We start from the raw sequence: 20,182 nt of genomic DNA, 5'->3' as shown, positions 1-20,182 counted from the left end.
GACTCCGACGAGGCCCCCACGAAAAACCTTCATTTTTTTTTTTTTTTTTTTTTTAACTGTATTTTTAAGCCATTCAGCAGCCACTTGCTGGTGCTGTGTTTCGGGTGGTTGTCTGACTCCAGAACCCGAGTGCAGGTCAGATTGAGGTCTGAAACAAACAATACAAAACGTTGTTTGATAACCAAAAAAACAAACAAACAAAAAAGAAATCAAGTTAGAAGTTAGTCTAGTAGTATCATTAGGTACTTGAAACAATTGTTGACATTTTTTTTTAGATGTCACTTTTTTAATAACAGTCAATAAAGAAAAATGGGGATTATAGTGTAATGGCAAAACAGGCAAAAAGATTATTTACAAAAAGAAACACACCGCTCAAAGTTTTCAGCCATATGATTCAATCTATTTTTGGAATGTGTTGTACTTAGCCACGGTGGGCTCACAGTTCTGAGGACCAGGGTTCGATCCCCGCCTGTTTGGAATTTGCATGTTCTCCCCGTGCCTGCGTGGGTTTTCTCCGGGTGGGCACTCCGGTTTCCACCCACATTCCAAAAACATGCAACATTGATTGGACACTCTAAATTGCCCCTAGGTGTGATTGTGAGTGCGGATGTTTGTCTCTACATGCCCTGCGATTGGCTGGCGACCAGTTCAGGGTGTACCCCGCCTCCTGCCCGTTGACAGCTGAGATTGGCTCCAGCACTCCCCGCAACCCTTGTGAGGACAAGCGGCTAAGAAAATGGATGGATGTACAGTATTATATCAGGTTTTTTTCCAATGCATGATAATATTGGAGAAAATGCGAAATGCTATGATATTAGCATCTTCATCATCATCATCATCATCATCATCATCTGAACATGGTGCAACAGGACACTTCTACAGTAATAATTTTTTTTTTTGATGTTAAATAATTTTCATAAAAAACAAACAGTTAAGATGTCAACTACATTCAGTTAAAGCATAAATTGAAAGCAGTACGTACATTTATTTGCTCTCTTCATGTGCTCCTACTGATTGGTTAAACTTGTAGTGACCTCTCCTCCTTTTCCTTTCGGCTTGTCCCGTTAGGGGTCGCCACAGTGTGTCATCTTTTTAAACTTTTCAAACTTGTAGTGACAATCCTATCCAATGTGCACCCAAAACATCCATCAAGAATCCTGCTCATAGTCACTTTGAGTCAGGGGTACTGAAAAACAAAAAAAGAGGAAATATTTGACAAGAAGTGAGAATAATAGACTTTCATAGCATTTTTTTTGAGCCCAAACAAAGGAGTGCTGTTCCATCCTCCAAAGGTATTAAACGCCTTCCAAAGGCCTCCATCCCTTCTCCTTAAGTAGATTGTACACTGCACTTGCAGCACTTTAGAGGCAGCTATGGGATTAATACGGCTCCATGAAATACTACATATTGTGAATCAGGGGATGATATGAGTACATTAATATATATCCACACTTCTTGCATTGCCGTGGGCCAAAGGTTTTCATTGGGTCCATGCTCTGTACAGTGTACACTTTATTAGGTTCATTTGCACATTTAAATGAGCTCCATCTGAAGAGTTGTATCATGAATTCTCCCAATACCAAGATAATAAGGTTCTAAATAATATAGTGGTTCAAATATGCAATATCATTTTTGAACCGGAATTATTTCGCCCGTCTTACTTTGAATGCATCTTCTTTCCATTTCCTCTGATATCAATACATTTTGAGCTATTCGGTTTATATTACTTTACATATTGTACTTTATTACAATTTTTTATTTTTATTTGACTTTATTTTTTGCTAAAGCAGGAAAAAAAATCTCAAAAGACTACACATCTCAAAAAGAAAAATACGTATGTATAACAAGTATAAAATATACTGTATTGTGTGAATTACAAATATTTTTGTGAATTTATGAATTACAGTATGTGGTCAGCAGTTTAAAAAATAAAACTGAAATGAAAATATTTTCATTTTGCGAAAGTATAAATGAATGAATAGCTACAATATTTTTTTAAATGGTTTCTCTTTTTTTTTTTCCCCCAGAAGTGTCTGTAAATGTATTTATTATTTTAAAACACTACACATTACACAGTAACTGGAAAAGAAATATATTTGAAGCTACACCTATACTGTATGTATTTACGACGTTGTACACACAAAAAGACCAATATATTAATGTATATATAGAGCAAAAGTATGTTTGTTTATCAACTAGTGTGGGGCCTTTTGAAATGAAGTCTTGCTTTTTAGTTTTCTGCTTTAGCAAGTAGTCCTCTTGCACTGCTCCTTCTTGCAAAAGACCAATTGTGACTGTATATTATGAAAATTTGATCGCGACTTGTTGCCTGTAAAAATCTTTCCTTCCAAAATGTTTTGCCCGAGTACATGAAACGAGGATACTCAACATTTGTCGGTCAGAAAGCTGCAGCTCTCTGTTTTCTTTCAGTCTTCTGTCTCTGCGTCCTCAGGTGAGTCTGCAGTATCTCTGGGAGAAGGAGTACCAGGTGCTGGTCTTCTACCACCACCCCATGGCCCTAGAGGTGCCCTTCCTCTGGCCCGGCCAGATGATGCCCGCCCCCTGGGCCAACACCACCGACCCGGAGAAACTGGTTCAGTTCCTCCAGGCCTCTGTCACTGACCGCAGGTGAGCTAGCAGATTTTCAGTATGTTTATGTTTCTTGGCTGTGCATCTGTCCATTCCATGAGTGGGACGGCGACCTCAACCTTGCAGCTACAGTATGTTGCAGCAGTCACTCACATTCGAAAAATGTACGGGTGTGGTCAGTCATGCCCGCAGATATAAAGTTATGGGTGTGGTCCACCAGTCATGCCCGCAGATATAAAGTTGCGGATGTGTGTTCTGTTTGTAATTATGAGTGTACCCCTTTAAGAGCGGAGGGGGGGGGGGGAGGCGGTGTCAGGTAAACTAGGAAGTAGAACTAGGCTGAGCAGTAGCTCGTTGTTAGAAACTGTGTGCTTCCGTGTTAAAAGAAAAAAAAAGACGTCAGGCTGTGGTTGACTGGATCCGTTTACGTGTGCGCTGAGAGTGCGCAATTGCGCAGTGGCGCAGCTTAGAGGGAACGTTGGTCAAGACTACACAAAATAAGCGACATCTTTCAATCTCTATGTATTTCTACTCGTAACAAATTTCATCTGCGTGCTCGACTGTGCAGATTAGCGAGTCCGATGGCGCATATACGGCCATCAAATCACAGTGATTGTTGCAGGTCAGACCGACTTGTTCCAAAGTTTCTCAAATGTTTTGACAATGTAAAAAAAAAAACTGAGTGTTCAATGTAGTGCCCGTTTTTACAAATGATGTATTCCTGTATCTCGTCTACTTACCGCTGGCCTGTCTCCACACTCACGCTTGGATGTGGACGGCGAGGACATATTTTCTCAGCGCTCCGAGGGGAAAAGTAGCTTGTCACCTTCTGCCATATGCTTGGAGAAGAGATACTATTGCAGTTCAGTGATGGGTCTGACGTACGCGCCTTTGGGGGAGTACACTGAAACTCACCAGAGTCGCAAAAATAGTTAGGACAGCTAGAACAGCCTGGTAGATCCACAGTGCGTCTGCTTCTTCGTGATTGAATAAGCAAGTCTTTGTTGCGCTTTGTATTCCCTGGAAAAAAAAGGTGATGACCTGTTTTTGTGATGTACTGTTCGACGCGACGTGGATAGTCTTTTCAGGAATATAATTGGTCAACCCAACCTTCCTCCGTGAAAGGATCCTACTGAGAGTGATGTGTTTTATGTTTGTGCCATCTCAAACCTTACAGTCTATACTGGATCGCTGCCCTGTCCTTGCCTTCTTTCATCCCCGGTAGCACTTTTTCCGAGAATCATCCCAAACACAAGGAGGAGTTCGTCGAAGTGTCAATTGAGGAACATTAGCATGTCGTTATGCATTCACTGAGATGTTCAACACTGACAATAATTGATGGTGGCTTAGCGTCTTCTGCTGAAGAACCATTCCATCCACCAAAGCTATCTTGGGACTTGGGGCATTTGGTGCGGCATCCATCCCATTTTCTGGCTGTTTTCCTTCCCGTGGAGTTTTTGCTGTAGCCATATTGTTGAGGAGTTGGCTCACTGTTGATTTTCCAAGGGATGGCAGGATTGGAGTAAAAAGGGCTCCCGGTATCAGAGTGAATTCAAGGTTCTCAATTGTCTCTGCTGGATTTGGTCCCGATCGTCAGTTTGACATACAAGTCTTTGGTCTCCTCTCCACGATTTACTGATTATGAGATTTACTGTGGTTTTTCATGTTGGCAGACACGAATATCTTGTCGTTCTCCTTTTTTACTGGTCCTCACTGGCTGACATATCCACAGATTTGCTCTGAAACGAAGTCTTCATGTAGCTTTTGACCAGTCACGTCTGTTTTAGCATCAGCAATGTTGGCATGAGTGATCGCGCTGCCACCTTTAGGAACAAATCGGTTTCCATGTTGCTGTATGGCTGCCCTCGTTATCCCAATTACATCAAGCACGTGGCTCGAGATCACGATGCTCTAAGATTGATCAGATTCCAGAAGTCAAACTCGAGATTCATACTACAATAAATATATGATAAAAATGCTGTTGTTGTTTGTTATTGAGTATGCCTAATGACCAATTTGTCTTATGAAATGAGTAAGTGTTTGCAATAACTTGTAACAAATGTCTCACCACATCTGCAACTGGGAACATTGGATCCCATGACCTTGAAAACGATAGATTATCATCGAAATAAAAGATATTTAGAAACTGAGACAAATATTTTAAATGAAATATTTCAAGGCAGCCGTTTGGTAAAATTCAAGATGGTGGGAATATAGTAGCCGCTGAAGCTTTTTCTGAGTGGTTATAATCTAAAAATTTCCAAAAATAGATACTTTTCATACCTGTCCACAAACATCCATCCATTTCCTTTGCCGCTTATCCTCACAAGGGTCACGGAGAGTGCTGGAACCTATCCCAGCTGTCAACGGACACTAGGCGGGGTACACCCTGAACTGGTTGCGGGATCGAACCCGGGTCCTCAGAACTGTGAGATGTAATGTATGGGTGTGGTCAGTCATGCCCGTGGATATAAAGTTTACCAGTGTGGTCCACCACTCATGCCCCCAGATATAAAGTTGCCGGTGAGTGTTCATTATGACTGTAGCCGTTTAAGAGCGGAGGGGGGCGGTGTCGGCTAAACTAGGAAGTAGAAGGAGACCGTGCGCTTATGTGTGGAAAAAGAAAAAGATGTCAGGCTGTGGTTCACTGCGCTGAATCGGTTTTCATGTGCGACAATTTTCGCAACTTAGAGGGAACATTGGTCAATACTACACAAAATAAGTGACGTCTTTCAATATCTATGTATTTCTACTCATAACAAATTTTACACGCGTGAATTTTCGTGCTTACGTGCCCGTCAAATCACAGTAACTGTAAATACTATATTTATTGGTCTAACTGCTTATATATAAACTTTAATACGAATTACTTTAATTCACACTTGTAGTTGTGCCACGTAGAATGCTGCCGACTATTCTTGCTGCAGTTCACATTCATTTCAGCATATCCAATATTTATTTATTCATGTTCCGTTTTCCAATATCACCCACAAATATAGTATTTATTATTCATGTGAAGTTGCCACAAACACTGCACTACGGTGGTATGAATATTGTAGGTCATATGTTTTGGGAGATTATGCCCATGTCGCCACTGTCCACTGGTTAATCCCAGAATTGTAGCACTAATAAACGCTTTCTCGATTCGATTTGAGCTGGTTCCAAAAAAAAAAAAAAAAAAAATGACGTGAGCTGCTTGTCTTCTGCAGGAGGAAGGGGACCTTCTTCGTGTCCCAGGTGGTCCTCACACCCAAGGCCAGCACAGTGATGAAGGGCGTGGCCAGTGGACTCCGAGAGACCATCACAGAAAGGTTAGCGTGTCTGGACATAGTTCTTTAGAGAAAGTAGCAGAATTACATCTTTTTCTTTTCCTTTCGGCTTGTCCCGTTAGGGGTCGCCTCAGCGTGTCATCTTAGATGACAAGCATATTTGTTGGGCACAGTTTTACGCCGGATACCCTTCCTGACGCAACCCCTCTGCATTTTAGCCGGGGAAAGAAGCTTCCAGCACCTGGTATTCCCAGGCGGTCTCCCATCCCACCCAAGTACTAACCAGGGCCAAACCCGCTTAGCTTCCAAGATCTGACCATCGGGCGTTCTCAGGGTAGCGTGGCCGTAAAGTAGCAGAATTATGTATGAAATGTCATTCAAAGTAAGTGTTTTTGAATGACTCCAGTGAACTAGTTCTTGCTGACGTTTCACTTCAAAAATGCCGGTGCAGCCCTATCTTGGAGTGTAAAGAGAATTTTAGCATAACAGAATGATACACGAACAATGCCCTTGTGGAGAACACATACAAAATTGATGTGGTTCAGAGAAAAGTGGATGATGGGAGAACCGCACATATGCATCCATAACAATAATTACGACAAATCTTGTTCGTAGGTGTCTTTCAAATCTCTCAAGGTATAGCGAAATGAAATCAAGCAATGCAATAGAAATAAGAAAAGAAAAAGGAAACCAATTAAAATGGCAAATGATACGGGCGGCGTTAAAGTGATTCGACGTGTCTTGAGTTTGGATTTGAAGACTGTTAATGAGTCAGCGTTTGCAAAGTCAGGTGGCGGTGACTTCCAAAGACCGGCAGCCGGATGACTGAAGTCTCTGTCCCCAGCGGTGGAAAGATGGGGAGAAGGTGGCTGGAGGATCAAGATCCGAGAAAATTGGGGGTATGGCAATGTGAAGGAAGTCAGCAGGACATAAAGGGGGAGGCAGATGAGGGCCTTGAACGTGCACATCACTATTTTATATTAGATGCGATATTGGACAGGGAGCATGTGGAGTTGTTGCAGGGCTGGAATCATTTGGGGAATAGAGGGGGACCATGTCATAAAAGGGTCGGTTCAGTTCCGGAGAAGCTATAGTTTATGTAAAGACCTGTGGGAGAGACCAAACAGGAGGGAGTTAAGATAATCCAGGGGGGGCTGTGACAAGGTTATGAACAAGGACAGCAGAAGTGCGATGGTGTGACGGACGGACGGAGGCGATAGATGTTTGGTAAGGGAAAGTATGCAGACCGGGTGATCTGTGCTGTCAAGGATGACACCCAGACTCTTAACCCGAGGGAAGGGGGAAATAAAGAAATGATGGTAAAAAGGATTTCAGCTTGATCACTGATAACCTGTGATGAGTTGCAGTCAGAAAGGGAGAAAGGAAGAAATGTGGGATTGGTGACGTGGTAGAACTGAGCGTCATCCACATAACAGTGAAGGTGGAAGTCAAATTTACAGAAAAGGTAGGATGGAGGTGATAAAGAGTATGGGGCCCAAGACAGAGCCGTAGGGAACACCAGAAGAAACGGGATGGATGGGATTTGAACTTCATTTGAAACTGTAGCCAGGCAGGTAAGAACCGGACCTTTGGAGGGCAGTGTGATGGAGCCTATTCAGGAGCCCTCCTAGGTTTGAGAAATGGTATCAGAAGCTGCAGTCACATCAAGGAGGATGACGGGGAGGTGAGTAAAGCCAAAGTCAGCTGCTCGGAGGAGGTCGTTGCTTTGTTTGAGGAGTGCTGTGGAGGCGGTGGAGACCAGACTGGAATTGTTGAGAGAGATCATTGGAAGTGAGGTGGGAGTGGAGCTCGGAAGCAAAGATTTTTCAGACAACCGGCGTTCACTCAACCGGACAACCTGTGCAGGTGTCCAAACTATGAATTCAGGTGGCTCATCCTTGGCGGAGATTCTACTCTCGGCTGAGTGATCGCAGTCAAGTCCAAAATTTGCGCGTTGTTGGTTTAGTCGATTCAGTAGCAGCTCTGCTATTTTTCTATAAATTCCACTCCATTTCCACTAAATTACACACAGGGTTAGCACAAGCTCTGAGCAAGAACCTCTTAAATTTGGTCAAAATGCGGGTCAGAATGTATCCATCCATGCATCCATTTTCTACCGCTTCTCCGGGTCGGGTCGCTTTAGGAAGTAGCTTCAGCAGGGATACCCAGACTTCCCTTTCCCCAGCCACTTCTTGCAGCTCTTCCGGAGGGATCCCGATACCTTCCCAGGCCATAGTCTGTAAGGTAGATCAGGGAATTTATTTGAACGTGACAGTTGACTAGAACTCGGACCAAATGGGTGCACTCACCCAAATGTTCTAGCAGGTTAAGTGTGGATTCTGCAGTATCAAACGCCACAGACGCCGGGTGGCGTGATCCAGGTGCCCTCAGTGTCCTTTTGGATGCATTCGTTGCGCTTACATCAATATTGCATGCGCGTACCGACTCCGCAGGGCGTTGCCGGGAATGATGCAGTGGATCCGGTCGCAGAGACCCGGCGAGAGCGGCATCAACATCATCACCGCCGACTTTGTGGAGCTGGGCGAGTTCATCAGCGCCGTCATCACGCTCAACTACCACATGGACGACGAAGACGACGACGACGCCACCTGAGGGCCGTCGGCGGGGGTCGCCGGGGAGCGCGGTCGCCCCCCCCCCCCCCCCACCCCGGCTGCCGGGGCGGGGTCTTGGGTCTGTGCTCTGCCTCTTTTCTCCTTGGCGTTTGTTTCAGAGGAGACGTGCCGCTCCTTTCACTTTATTTAGGGCTATCGTGAAATGGTGAATGATGACGCGCGGATGAGGTTGAGAGGAGAAACGTTCCGACGGTGAGTTAAGATGGAGTGCGCCGAAAATGTAAGCAAGCTGATTTGGAGACGAAAACGGCCCCGCTTTTGAGTGAGGTGTACCCAAACCGTGCTGTAAAAATGAATGCTTTCACCATACAAATGTAAGGCTTTCTTTTCTATTCGTTCCACGTAATGCTAACCATACTCTTCCGTGATTGTTGTCTCAAAGGTATTCTGTGAAAAAGTTGAAATGGAAGTCGGTGTTAGAAGGCAGCCAAGCCGAGTCCAGGTTTTTCTCCTTTTCAGGTTTATTCAAGGCTTCGAAGCCCGCTGAAGTTTGTGCGCCAAAATGAATCAATTGAAACAATCGACATTTTCCTGAACTGATTGTAATGTCACCTTTTTTTTAAATCTAATCTAACATTTTTTCCATGGTTCATTAATTTGTTGTTTTGTGTGGTCGGAGTGTTTACCCCCTCCCGTTCATTTGGGGAGACTCAATTAAATAACCAGATGAGTTTCTCATTCTGAAAGTTTTATTTGAGCTGTATTATTTATGGATAATATTGATTTAAACCCACCACGTGCCATTGCTGCTATGCAGCAAAATCTCTATGAGCATGTGGTAAAAAAAAAATGAAAACACATATATATTAAACTGCAAGATTACACACTTTAAACAACAAAATGATAAATCCATTTTTAATATTCATTGTGTGGTGGGACGGTGGCGCAGCTGGAAAGCAATGGCCTCACACCGGTTCAATCCCGGCCCCGCCTGTGTGGAGTTTGCATGTTCTCCCCTGGCCGGCGTGGGTTTTCTCCGGGCACTCCGGTTTCCTCCCACATCCCAAAAACGTACAACATTAATTGGACAGTCTAAATTGCGCCAAGGTGTGATTGCGAGAGCGGGGGTTTGTCTCCATGTGCCCTGCGATTGGCTGGCGACCAGTTCGGGGTGTACCCCGCCTCCTTGCCCGTTGACAGCTGGGATAGGCTCCAGCACTCCCCGTGACCCTCGTGAGGATAAGCGGCTAAGAAAATGAATGGATGGATTTCATGTGTTTCGCATGTTTAAAAATGTCTTCCATATTTGTATTTAACCTCACTTTCAAACAGTGAGTTTGTGAGGTAGGAAAAAAAAAAATCAAATAAGTTATCACAGTTATGAAAAAAAAAAAAAAAGATGTTGCTGTAAAGGTCTGTGAAGAGTTTGTTGCCTCCGAATGAATTAGTGGTGGGTGCTGAGTCGTGATGTATAAAAATATTACTCACAAGAGTCCGTGCAGCATCTGTTGATGCTTTCAATCTCCTCCTTGTACGTCTGCTGTATTGACTGCTGCGGCGGGCGCACTGTTCATGAGTCACCGTCACGCTTTTGTGCTCTTTCTGCTCACACAAAACTTGAAAGGTGAACTTTATTTCAAGTTTTTTTTTTTTTAGGAGTGGGGTGGGGGCAGTTATTTCTTTTTACAGCACTGCTTCAACATGTTTTAGACATAAGCACTTTTGGGAGCGCATTTGTGTCTTGTCTGAGCTTGGAATTTTGCTATATCAGGCGTTGTTGTGTCCATATTTGGTCAATAAAGAACCTGTGCGGTAGAGAAGTAAATTAAAGTGACAAATGCTTTGACGGGAGGGCGACGTGCCGCTGTATTGGACAAAAGTAACATTTATCTCGATTATAAACCCCCCCCCCAAAAAAACAGACAAAACAAACAAAAAAAAATAACCTTCTCAGGCACCCAAAAATTCTCACACACATTGAAAAATCTCAAATTTCCTCCCCAAATTAATATACGCCAAACAAATCTCTTATTCACACACCCACACCCCCCAAAAAAATCATACTCACCAAGAATATCTCTCTCACACCCCAAAAAATAGTTTATTCACATCAGAAACCCCCCCCCCAAAAAAAAAAAAATCCCCACTTGTGAGGAAGAAGGCTTTTGTTTATAATTTTTTTTTATGTCGATTAGTGTGTTTGAGTTGTTTTAGGGTTGGGGTTGGGAGTGGGATTTTTTTTATGGTTTTTTTGTAATGTTTGTAGTTTTTTTGGGCGTGAGTGAAATGTTTTTGGTTGCTAAATTTGAGACGATGTAAGAGCTGAACTGTAGGATTATTTTTGTTTCAAGGTATTTGAGTTTTTATGTGAGATCTTTTGGTGTGTGTGAGAAAGAGTTTATGGGTACCGCTGAGATTTTTAAAAAAGTTTTTGATATGTGCAGATTTCTGTGTACACGTATACAATTTTTTTTCAGTGTAGGAGGTTCTTTATAGTAAGACATTAAACAGTGTCTGTTTTTTTTTTCTTCTTGGGTGCGTTTGTGTGTGTGAGAGGTAAATGTGTTTAATAACCGAAAGGAAATGCAGATTTTTTTTTTTTTTTTTTGCAGATAGTCCGTGAGAATTTTTGTCTCATTCCCAACATCCGACCGTGACACAGAACTATTAGGGATCGGTGAATGTGAGTTAAAAGTCAACGGTGCTGTGAGCTCGCGATGTTTGTACGCGTCCGTGTCCTCGAATCAGTGTGCTTTTTATGTTTCTATCGTGTCTGTACATAATATCATATCAAATGAGTATGTTGCCAAGAAATTGCAGAGCGGTGACTTTACGACTTTGCCATAAATCTTGTTTTTTGTCTTATTTTTTTTAAATACAAATTTGGTAGTGATGTGCATGAACGGAAAACCTGATCGAAACACTGCTCGGATGGGTAAATTTTGTGCATCTCTTTTATTATTTTTATTCTTACACTTGCATGACTTTAAGACAAATATCCTGTTTTTTTCCTTCTCCCGATTGCAATCAAAAGGCCAAAAGACTTGAAAAAGGGCATAACATCGTGCTGTGAGGTCATTATTGTCTTTCCTGATCAAAGCTGTTGTAATTGCATTTTTTGTTCTGATATTATATACACATTTAAAAAAAAAAGGTAATACAATAAAAGTCCTTCGGTGTAGTCAAATAGAAATCTACGTTCCAAGAGTGGCAGATAAATAAAAGCCAAATCTATCTCTCCACGACCTCCATCTCGTCTTTGGAAAACGACATTCATTTCTCGTGTATAATACGCACCCATGTTTAATACGCACCCCAAAATTCTGAAAAATAAACACTTACTGTATTCCAATTCATAATGCGCATATGATCAAAATATTAAGTATTCTCTGTATTACATGTTTTTTGAAGAATTGTTCATTTTTGTGTGCATGTGCAGGTATAATTATTTTTCCCAGCAATTATAAAAATTGCTCAATGATGGTATAACGTTTCAATTGTACTGTTGGAAATACGTAGTACAATCTTGGTTCATACAACACCAATAAAAAATTTCCAGTAACACTGTTTTACATACTAGTAAAAATACACATTTTTGCAGTCGCACTACATGACTACTACGCTACGCTACATTACGTATCCTCGACGGCAAAACTTTTTCAAACGTTATTTTTAATGGGATTCAAATTAAACTGTCAGGCATTTAAAAAATAAAACACAATCATTAAACAAAACGTAACCGTCAAGAAAATAATGACGGTACATTTTGAGTCATATTTTAAAAGGGGATTGAATTATACACATCAGCAGTCATACGTACGCCTGTCAAATGAAAGTGTACACCTTTTTTCATAATTTAGATGGCGGTATACATTAATTAAATGTTTTTTTTTCCCATTCTCCTATTACTTATGTATAATGCACACTATTGATGTTTTTTTTTTTGGGGGGGGGTGCGCATTACACATGACAAATTGCAGTTATTGAGCATTTCTTCCGTGTTGTTGTCACCCATCTGAGGGTACTAGCGTGCACTTTGTCTTTACTAGCAAGACATTTCAGTGCACAGATAGAATAACCGTGTATTGTGGAATTGGAAACATTAACTTCCTTTACACAATTTATTGGATATACATGATATCCACCCTGAGGTCCATGTATAAATATGCTCTTTGTCTTTACAGTTCAGTGTTGTACTAGTAATGTCTTAATCACTACTTGTCCCACTTTTGTCGTACTAATATGCAATTATACCAGATCTACTTGAACCACTGTGTAACTAGTAAATGGTGCTAGCGCCAACTCGGTTAGCCATACTGTATGTCAAACATAAAATTCTATACACTTATGCTTGAATATAATGCCTTTTCGATTAGATTACCCTCAATACCCAATTAGTTCCCATTTGAACGTTAGCAATCTTGAAAATTTCCAAAGTTCCCTGTCTTAACTTGCGCACCTTCAAGGTATACGTTTTCTTTCGTCATGGCTTCTAGCTCACCCAAAGTGCATAACTGGGCAGCAACCAAAGAGTGATGGCTCACTGAGTGTCAACCAACGAACCAACACACTCAAAGCCGTCTCCGGGGCCCGAGTGCCGAGATGCTCACCGTGACGTACAAAGGTCAATCGGAAGGTCCGTCCTCAACTACGGCGCTCCAGTGTGGTCTCCGTCGCTCAAGCCACTGGAAGAAGCTCCAGACTCGGCAGAACGCCGCCCCCAGAGTCACCACCGGCTGCCTGGCCATGGCTAACGAGGACCACCTGCATCGTGAGACCAAAATCCTACCGACGCAGCAACACAACAAACTACTCGCCTGGCGGTATCTGCTACGCTGCCAGATGCCCGCGCACCCGTGCCATCAGGTATCAAACAAACCACCTCAACTGTGTGCTTACTTTTGCGTGACGTCCGTCAAGACATCGCCCAAGACATCCCCACCAGCACGATGTTTGACGGACAAGCCTACCGAGACGGGCTACGTAGGATCCATCGAACGACGGTTGAAGACGCGGTGGCCGGCTACAAACTGGTAGTCATCCTTGGTGGGTAGCCTACCCCAGAGGTGGACAAAACCAAAATCAATCTTGCGCGGGCCACGAGATCCAAACTATCGCAGCTGCGCTCCGGACGAAGCCGCATGTTCAATGACTAGGTGGCTCATGTCGCCAATACTATCGTCGACCTCTGACCAAAAAGCGGACAGGTTCCCTCGCGACGTGCGGCACATTTTCAAATGCGCAGCGGCTCCCACTATGCTGACCGTAATGGACTTGCGGAAACGCCTGAAAGGAAGCGGCTGCCTTCCTGGACCTAGAAGTCGACTGAACAATTCAACGATTCCCTGGCTACAACAACAGGGATGGCTCAAATTCGAAGGCTGCTTCTATATCATGGAAACAAAGAGTTTTTGTGAGAATTCACATGCAACCCATAGCAAAGGAAAGAAAAGCATTTCATCCACCAAGTAACGCAATGCGGAAAATAAAAAGTACAACTAAAACAGCTTTTAGTGCAAAAAATATCACTGAAAAGTGGAAGTACCCGAAGTACCCGGATGAGAAAATGAGAGAAGAGTTTTTAACTTGGATTTGAAAACATACACACTAAGGGCTGATGTCATCTTTGTTGGCAACTTATTCCACTTGTGTGCAGCACAATAGTTAAACGGCGCCATGTTTGCTTTGGAGTCTGCACTCCATTATTAGACCCGAGTCAGTCCTACTGGGTTTGTATTCCATTAGCTTTTCTTTCATGTATTCAGGACCCAAGTCATTTAGTGATTTCTAGACCAGTACCAGATCTTTAAAATCTATTCTAAAACAGACTGGAAACCGCTGTAAAAACTTTAGAATTAGAGTTAAATGCTCGGACCGCTTTGTTCTGGTCAGAACTCAAGCTCCAGAATTTTGAACGAGCTGCAGCTGTTGCAGCTATGCTCTTTTTTGGGAGCACAGTCAGAAGACCATTACAATAGTCAAGTCTATGTTAGATAAAAGCATGGATAAGTTCCATTGAGGGAGCATATTTATTTTTTTAATTATGTATGAAATAAATCCAATTAAAGTTATTTAAGCAGAAAACTGAGTTTATAAATGAAGGCTTTTTTGAAAGCGGATGTGCCCATCTGCACCGTAGATCGCGTTACAAGTCACATAAACAATAAATTATAACTGGCAAACTACAATTAACCCAACTAAAATTAACCCGCCCCTCGACCCCCCCCCCCAAAAAAAAAATAAAATAAAATAAAATAAATGTTCCAAACGTTTTCCACGTGTTTGGTTGGAATGCATCACCAGTATTTTCAGCTATTTCATAATGTGACGTTGAAACAAGGACGTTCAGCTTTTTGGCTGCCTGCTGCGTGCAACCCAACCTAAAATAAAATCATAAATATGGACCAAAAATCCTCCGAGTTACCTCGGTGATGAGAATGGACGTGGGCGAGCGGTGGCACACGCCGTGACCTTGCGCAGACTGTGTTGTATAATTCATGTTAGGCTCCATGTCATTCACGATGTAATTCACTCCATGAGCTCAGAACATGAAGATGATGTCATTTTTTCCAGACAAAGAGGCAATATGAGACAATCGTAATGTTGTGGAGAAAAAAGGGCTTCATTTTCAGAAAAAAAAAAGAATAGTCCTTCTTTTACAAATACAGTGATGCCTCGGTTCTCGACCACAATCCGTTCCAGAAAACGGTTCGAGAAGTGATTTTTTTCGAAAACCGAATTAATGTTTTCCATTACAATGAATGGAAAAAGAAATAATGCGTTCCGAGCCTAAAAAATTGGGCTTTTTAAAGCATTTTTTTTAGCTTTTCCTGATAATACACTGCAGAGTAGAAATACATGCATAGTTTAGAAAGAAAAACAAGAAGAAGAAAAACAACAGTCACTACCGGGACACGTCTGTGTACAGAGGCTGCGTTATACAGAATAACAAAAGTGCCCTGTTTGCGCCACATGCGTTATGTCATTTGCGGTTTTTTTTGTTTGTTTTTTTTTTACGTTCGAATTGACAATCACAAAACGCGTCGTGGGTGGGTCAGCTGGTTGCTGCTGCTTATGTTATTTCCGGGTTTTATCAGTGGCGTTCGTAAAGAGGAGCAAAAAAATTTAGAAATTTTCATTCGAAAACCGAGTTGTTCGAAAACGGGGACGTTCGAGAGCAGAGGCTTTACTGTACACAATATAAATAATATTTTCTAAAGTGATGTCATCCTGCATGGGCAATTTAAAATTTTGTACTTATTTTCTGGAGACATCAAATGATCATAAATGTATATAAGTTTTCATTTTAAAAGATAAGTTATAATCAGTAGATAATTTTATGAAGTAATATGACAAAAGTAGGAGTAATATCACTGGAAATTTTGCCATTTAATGGAAACAAAATGCGAGCATTACAACATTATGAGTTTGTGTTAGCGGCCTCAGACTTGGGGAATCTGAGCGTCTTTCTTCAAAAAAAAAATAAAAATACAATAATACATTTCCCTAATCTAACCCACAGTACATTTGTATCATGCGTCATTGGCTCTAACACTAAGTATGAAAGTAATATCGACACTATGCGCTAAATGCGGATTCATGCACCACATATACTCTCGGCTGGAACACAATCGAGAACAAGACTACTTATGTCAACTCGCGTCGCGATCACACAAAATGTAAAACATGGAACAGTTCAATCAACAATCGTTTTGACATTTTATAGAAATGCTTGGAGCTATTCATTCATTTCATTTTGGCTAAGTTTGGAGTCTAAGGATGAAGGAGAGAACCGTCACGAGCCTCTTGTTCATCTCATTATAAAGCTCAACAAAGGCAAACAGTACACCAAGGTGCACTTTAACTGGAGGGAAGGCGCAGTAAAAACTTCCACCGGAGCTGACAAAAGCACTCCGGGTAGATATTTAATGACCAAATGAACCACGATGAAGTCATTACTACGCACACAGGGGACATGATGGGAATTGTGAGGATTCTTACGTTCACTCGAGCATGGTAAAGGCTGAAAGCGCACCAGCATAATGTTCTCGTCTTCATTTGTTGTTCTTATTTGAAGACAATTTAACTTTGAGTTCTGTGGCTCACAAATCTATTGGGTTTTGGAGGACGCAAGACACGAGGTGCATCAATATTAAATCGATGTGGAAATTGTTACAGTCACCCCCGCAATTCACAAGGGACGGGTGAAATTGATCCAGTGAGGTGCAGGAGCCGGGGCAGCACACCGAACCAACAGAATACAGGCTGACTGAGATCCGTTCCTACAGTAGCGACTGAACTCGAATTTCGACTTAAGTCGGATTCCACCATTAAAGTCAGAATTGACATCAAAAATACTTTGTATAAAAAACAAATACATTGAAATAAACTAGATGACGTACTTCGCATCACTGCTGAGAGGCGGATGGAGAAGAAGAAGGGGAAGCTTTGCTGAGCTATTGCGAAGGAACCCGGTCCTCAGTCTTAGTCAGTCTTGACAAGTATCAAAGAACCTTGTTTTTTGATCATTGTATCCGACATAGGTACAGAAACCTAAAATACGGGCTTTGTCTTTAATAACTGTCACCACATTCGAGCGACTGAAGCCTTAGCGGTGTTGGTGTCTCTCCTTTCTCCAATCTTTTTATGATCTTAAGCTTCGTTTCCACGGTCATTGATTTTCTTTTGGCTGCAGAAGCATTGCTTAAAGACACAGCTTTCCTCTTGAGGACCATAAATGTCTAAAAATGAGGGTGAAAAATGCAAAGATACGCCCAGCGCACAAACATGGACAAGCATTAGCTAGACGAAATGGCGGACGGGGGATCGTCTTAACCCAGGGACTCCCTGTAGTTGGAAATGACTGAGACCCTAAAGTCCAGCTACTTCAAAATTGAGATGTTGAGACTGACTGGAGATTTATTCTTTGGGGAGTCATGTAACCTGACACAATCCACATGGAGCAGCCAAGGAAAACTCACAATTGTTGTCTTAATCCACAGGTCAGAGAGAGAGAGAGCGAAAGATTGGGGAAACTTAAAACTGCAATTGTAATTTGAAAACACGTCAAACAAAAATACTTCAGCTCACACCGTCATTACACTTGATAAAAGCACTGCACTTCTTGACATTCTCTTATGCAGCACTCGACTGTGAGTTTGTGGCACACGGACGCAAATTCAAATATCGTTTTGGCCTCGAAAAGGCTCTCGCACACGACGCACTTTGTGTCATTTGGTTGGCAATTTGCAGAAGAGGGAATTACTGAGCTCTTGACCTTTCACCAGCTTCCTGAGCTGACTCATCGCTTACATGGAATCGACAAGAGCGGTAACACCAGGAGATGGTTGGCGGGGGGGGGGGGACCGGAGGCTTCGGAGGAGATCCGCTCGCCTGCACGCTCTGGCTTTTCGGAGACAGATGGAGGTCAAAAGGCGACGTGAACGTCGCGTGGCGGCACTAATGGAGGCCACGGTCTGCCGGCCTGTTGTCTGAGCCAAGCGTTATTGTAGCCCGAAGGCCGCGACAACAGTGGAGCCGCTGAAACGTGACTGGTGAGTTTACAGACACGGAAAATGACCCAATCACTCTTCTTTACCTAACTCTACTGTTTGCATCGTCGCGTCCAAATGAAATCCAGTACAAAACATGTACAGGTATCTGGAAAGATATTAACACTCCATTTTGATACACATTTATTAGGTTTTCAACCCTGCGGCTTATGCAATGATGCGGCTAATTTGTGTTTTTTTCAACGACCACTAGGGGCGCTCAAGCAGAAAAGGTAAGAGTGAGACAGGTGGAATATATGTGTCGAGGAAGACGCAAGTTTAATGTCACTTGACACTTTGTGCATGAATAAAATTAGCATGAACAGACCCTCATCATGGAAAATACAAGAAGAAATGCATATGACGCAGATTTCAAGTTAAAAGCAATCGCGCTGGCCGATAAAAAAGGAAACTTTGCTGCTGCGCGTGAACTTAAATGAATCGATGGTGAGACGCTAGAAATGGCGGCAGGAAGAACTGGAGCAATGTAAAAAGATGAAAAAGTTTTCAGAGATAAGAAAAGCAGGTGGCCTGAACCGTGTTGCTGCTGTTTTACTGCCGCGTCTCAGTGACTTTTACCGGTATGTTGTTTTAACCCAGTCCTGTTAGTACTGTGTTACTCCCGTATTGCTGCTGTGTTACTGCCACGTCACGGGCACTGTTTGGAAAGCAAAGGTATATTATCAAAAATTTGAAAACTCTTTCTGTGCACTCTCTTTCATGTTTCGATGAGGGCACATGCGGCTTATAGACAGATGCGGCTTATGTATGTACAAAATGGGTTTTCCTTCAAAAATGTGCTGGGTGAAGCTTATAGTCCAGAAATTCCGGTAGTAGTAATTACAGCTTTCATGGAAATAATGTTAATCAAAATGAAGCGTTATTGTTTTTGTGAAAGCACTATTGGACCTCACTTAATTGTCCAGGTGTACCGAATTAAATGTCCCCTGAGTCCTAAAAAGCTTAATTATCCTTTATTCATATTTGACATGAATCTCTGCTTTAGTATGCTGAATGTCGTTCACATATTTTGCTTCTTCCTGGTATGTTAATGCTCATGTGTAACGAGACACCAGAACACAAAACAAGCAATCAGGTAGTGTATACACAATACTGTACACGTTTCGAAGTGTATGTAGTGACAGACCAATTCTGAACTACTCAAAATTGGCTCCTCAATAAGATGTTGATGATGAAAAACATTTAAATTCTTCTTTGACTTAGAGTCAGCTAGAATCTGTTAGTAATGATTTATGAGGTAGACGTCAAGGCGCGATCAAGAAAAATGATGTTTTTTTTTTTTTTTTTATTGTATTCAAGTTTTCCCTCCAAGTCAATACCAGAAATTGTTTTTAAATCTCTGTTGCCCTCCAGTGTTTGCTACAGTTAATCACATGCAGTACTCTGTGAAACTCAAGGCTGCCACTATCTGGTCCTATACAACAACAACAACAACACATCATGACTGTTATTACAAAGTTGAAAAAACCCATCGTTTCCAGTCCTAACCAGTCCAGTTAGTTAAAAAAAAAAAAAAAAACATTCCTTGATGCCGTCCGTTGGGACTAACAACTTCTTCAACTTCACCTTCGAAACACGGCCGAGCTCGTCTGAGATGGTCCGAGCCAAACCGTAAAACCAGCATCCATCCATCCATTATCTACCGCTTTTCTGGGTCGGGTCGGGGGGGAAGTAGCTTCAGCAGGGATACCCAGACTTCCCTTTCCCCAGCCACTTCTTCCAGCTCTTCCGGAAGGACCCCGACGCGTTCCCAAGCCAGCCGAGAGACATAGTCTCTCCAGCGTCTCCCGGGTCGTCCTCGGGGTCTCTTTCCGGTGGGACGTGCCTGAAACACCTCACCGGGGAGGCGTCCGGGAGGCATCCCGATCAGATGCCCCAGCGACCTCATCTGGCTCCTCTCAATGCGGAGGAGCAGCGGCTCAACACCGAGCCCCTCCCGGGTGACCGAGCTTCTCACCCGTTCTCTAAGGGAGAGCCCGGACACCCGGCGGAGGAGGAAACTCATTTCGGCCGCTTGTATCCGGGATCTTGCAGGAACGTAGATAGATAGATAGATAGATAGATAGATAGATAGATAGATAGATAGATAGATAGATAGATAGATAGATAGATAGATAGATAGATAGATAGATAGATAGATAGATAGATAGATAGATAGATAGATAGATACACACAAACT

General features: G+C 42.4%; 1 protein-coding gene across 1 annotated transcript in view; it reads left to right on the top strand.

Annotated features, from left to right (window-relative positions):
* The window catches only part of plcxd3 (phosphatidylinositol-specific phospholipase C, X domain containing 3), a 29,786-nt gene extending 18,049 nt beyond the window's left edge, over nucleotides 1–11,737 (top strand). The window contains exons 4-6 of the mRNA XM_061818538.1: nucleotides 2,453–2,628; nucleotides 5,799–5,900; nucleotides 8,312–11,737. Of these exons, the coding sequence (XP_061674522.1) occupies nucleotides 2,453–2,628; nucleotides 5,799–5,900; nucleotides 8,312–8,471 (438 nt within the window). The 3' untranslated portion in view covers nucleotides 8,472–11,737. The remainder of the gene's footprint in view (nucleotides 1–2,452; nucleotides 2,629–5,798; nucleotides 5,901–8,311) is intronic.
* Nucleotides 11,738–20,182: the final 8,445 nt, after the last annotated feature.

This window comes from Syngnathoides biaculeatus, chromosome 4 (genome assembly GCF_019802595.1).
Source record: "Syngnathoides biaculeatus isolate LvHL_M chromosome 4, ASM1980259v1, whole genome shotgun sequence".
Lineage (NCBI taxonomy): Eukaryota > Metazoa > Chordata > Actinopteri > Syngnathiformes > Syngnathidae > Syngnathoides > Syngnathoides biaculeatus.
The sequence above is the reverse complement of the archived record's forward strand: the minus strand, read 5'-3'. Positions and strand labels throughout refer to the sequence as shown.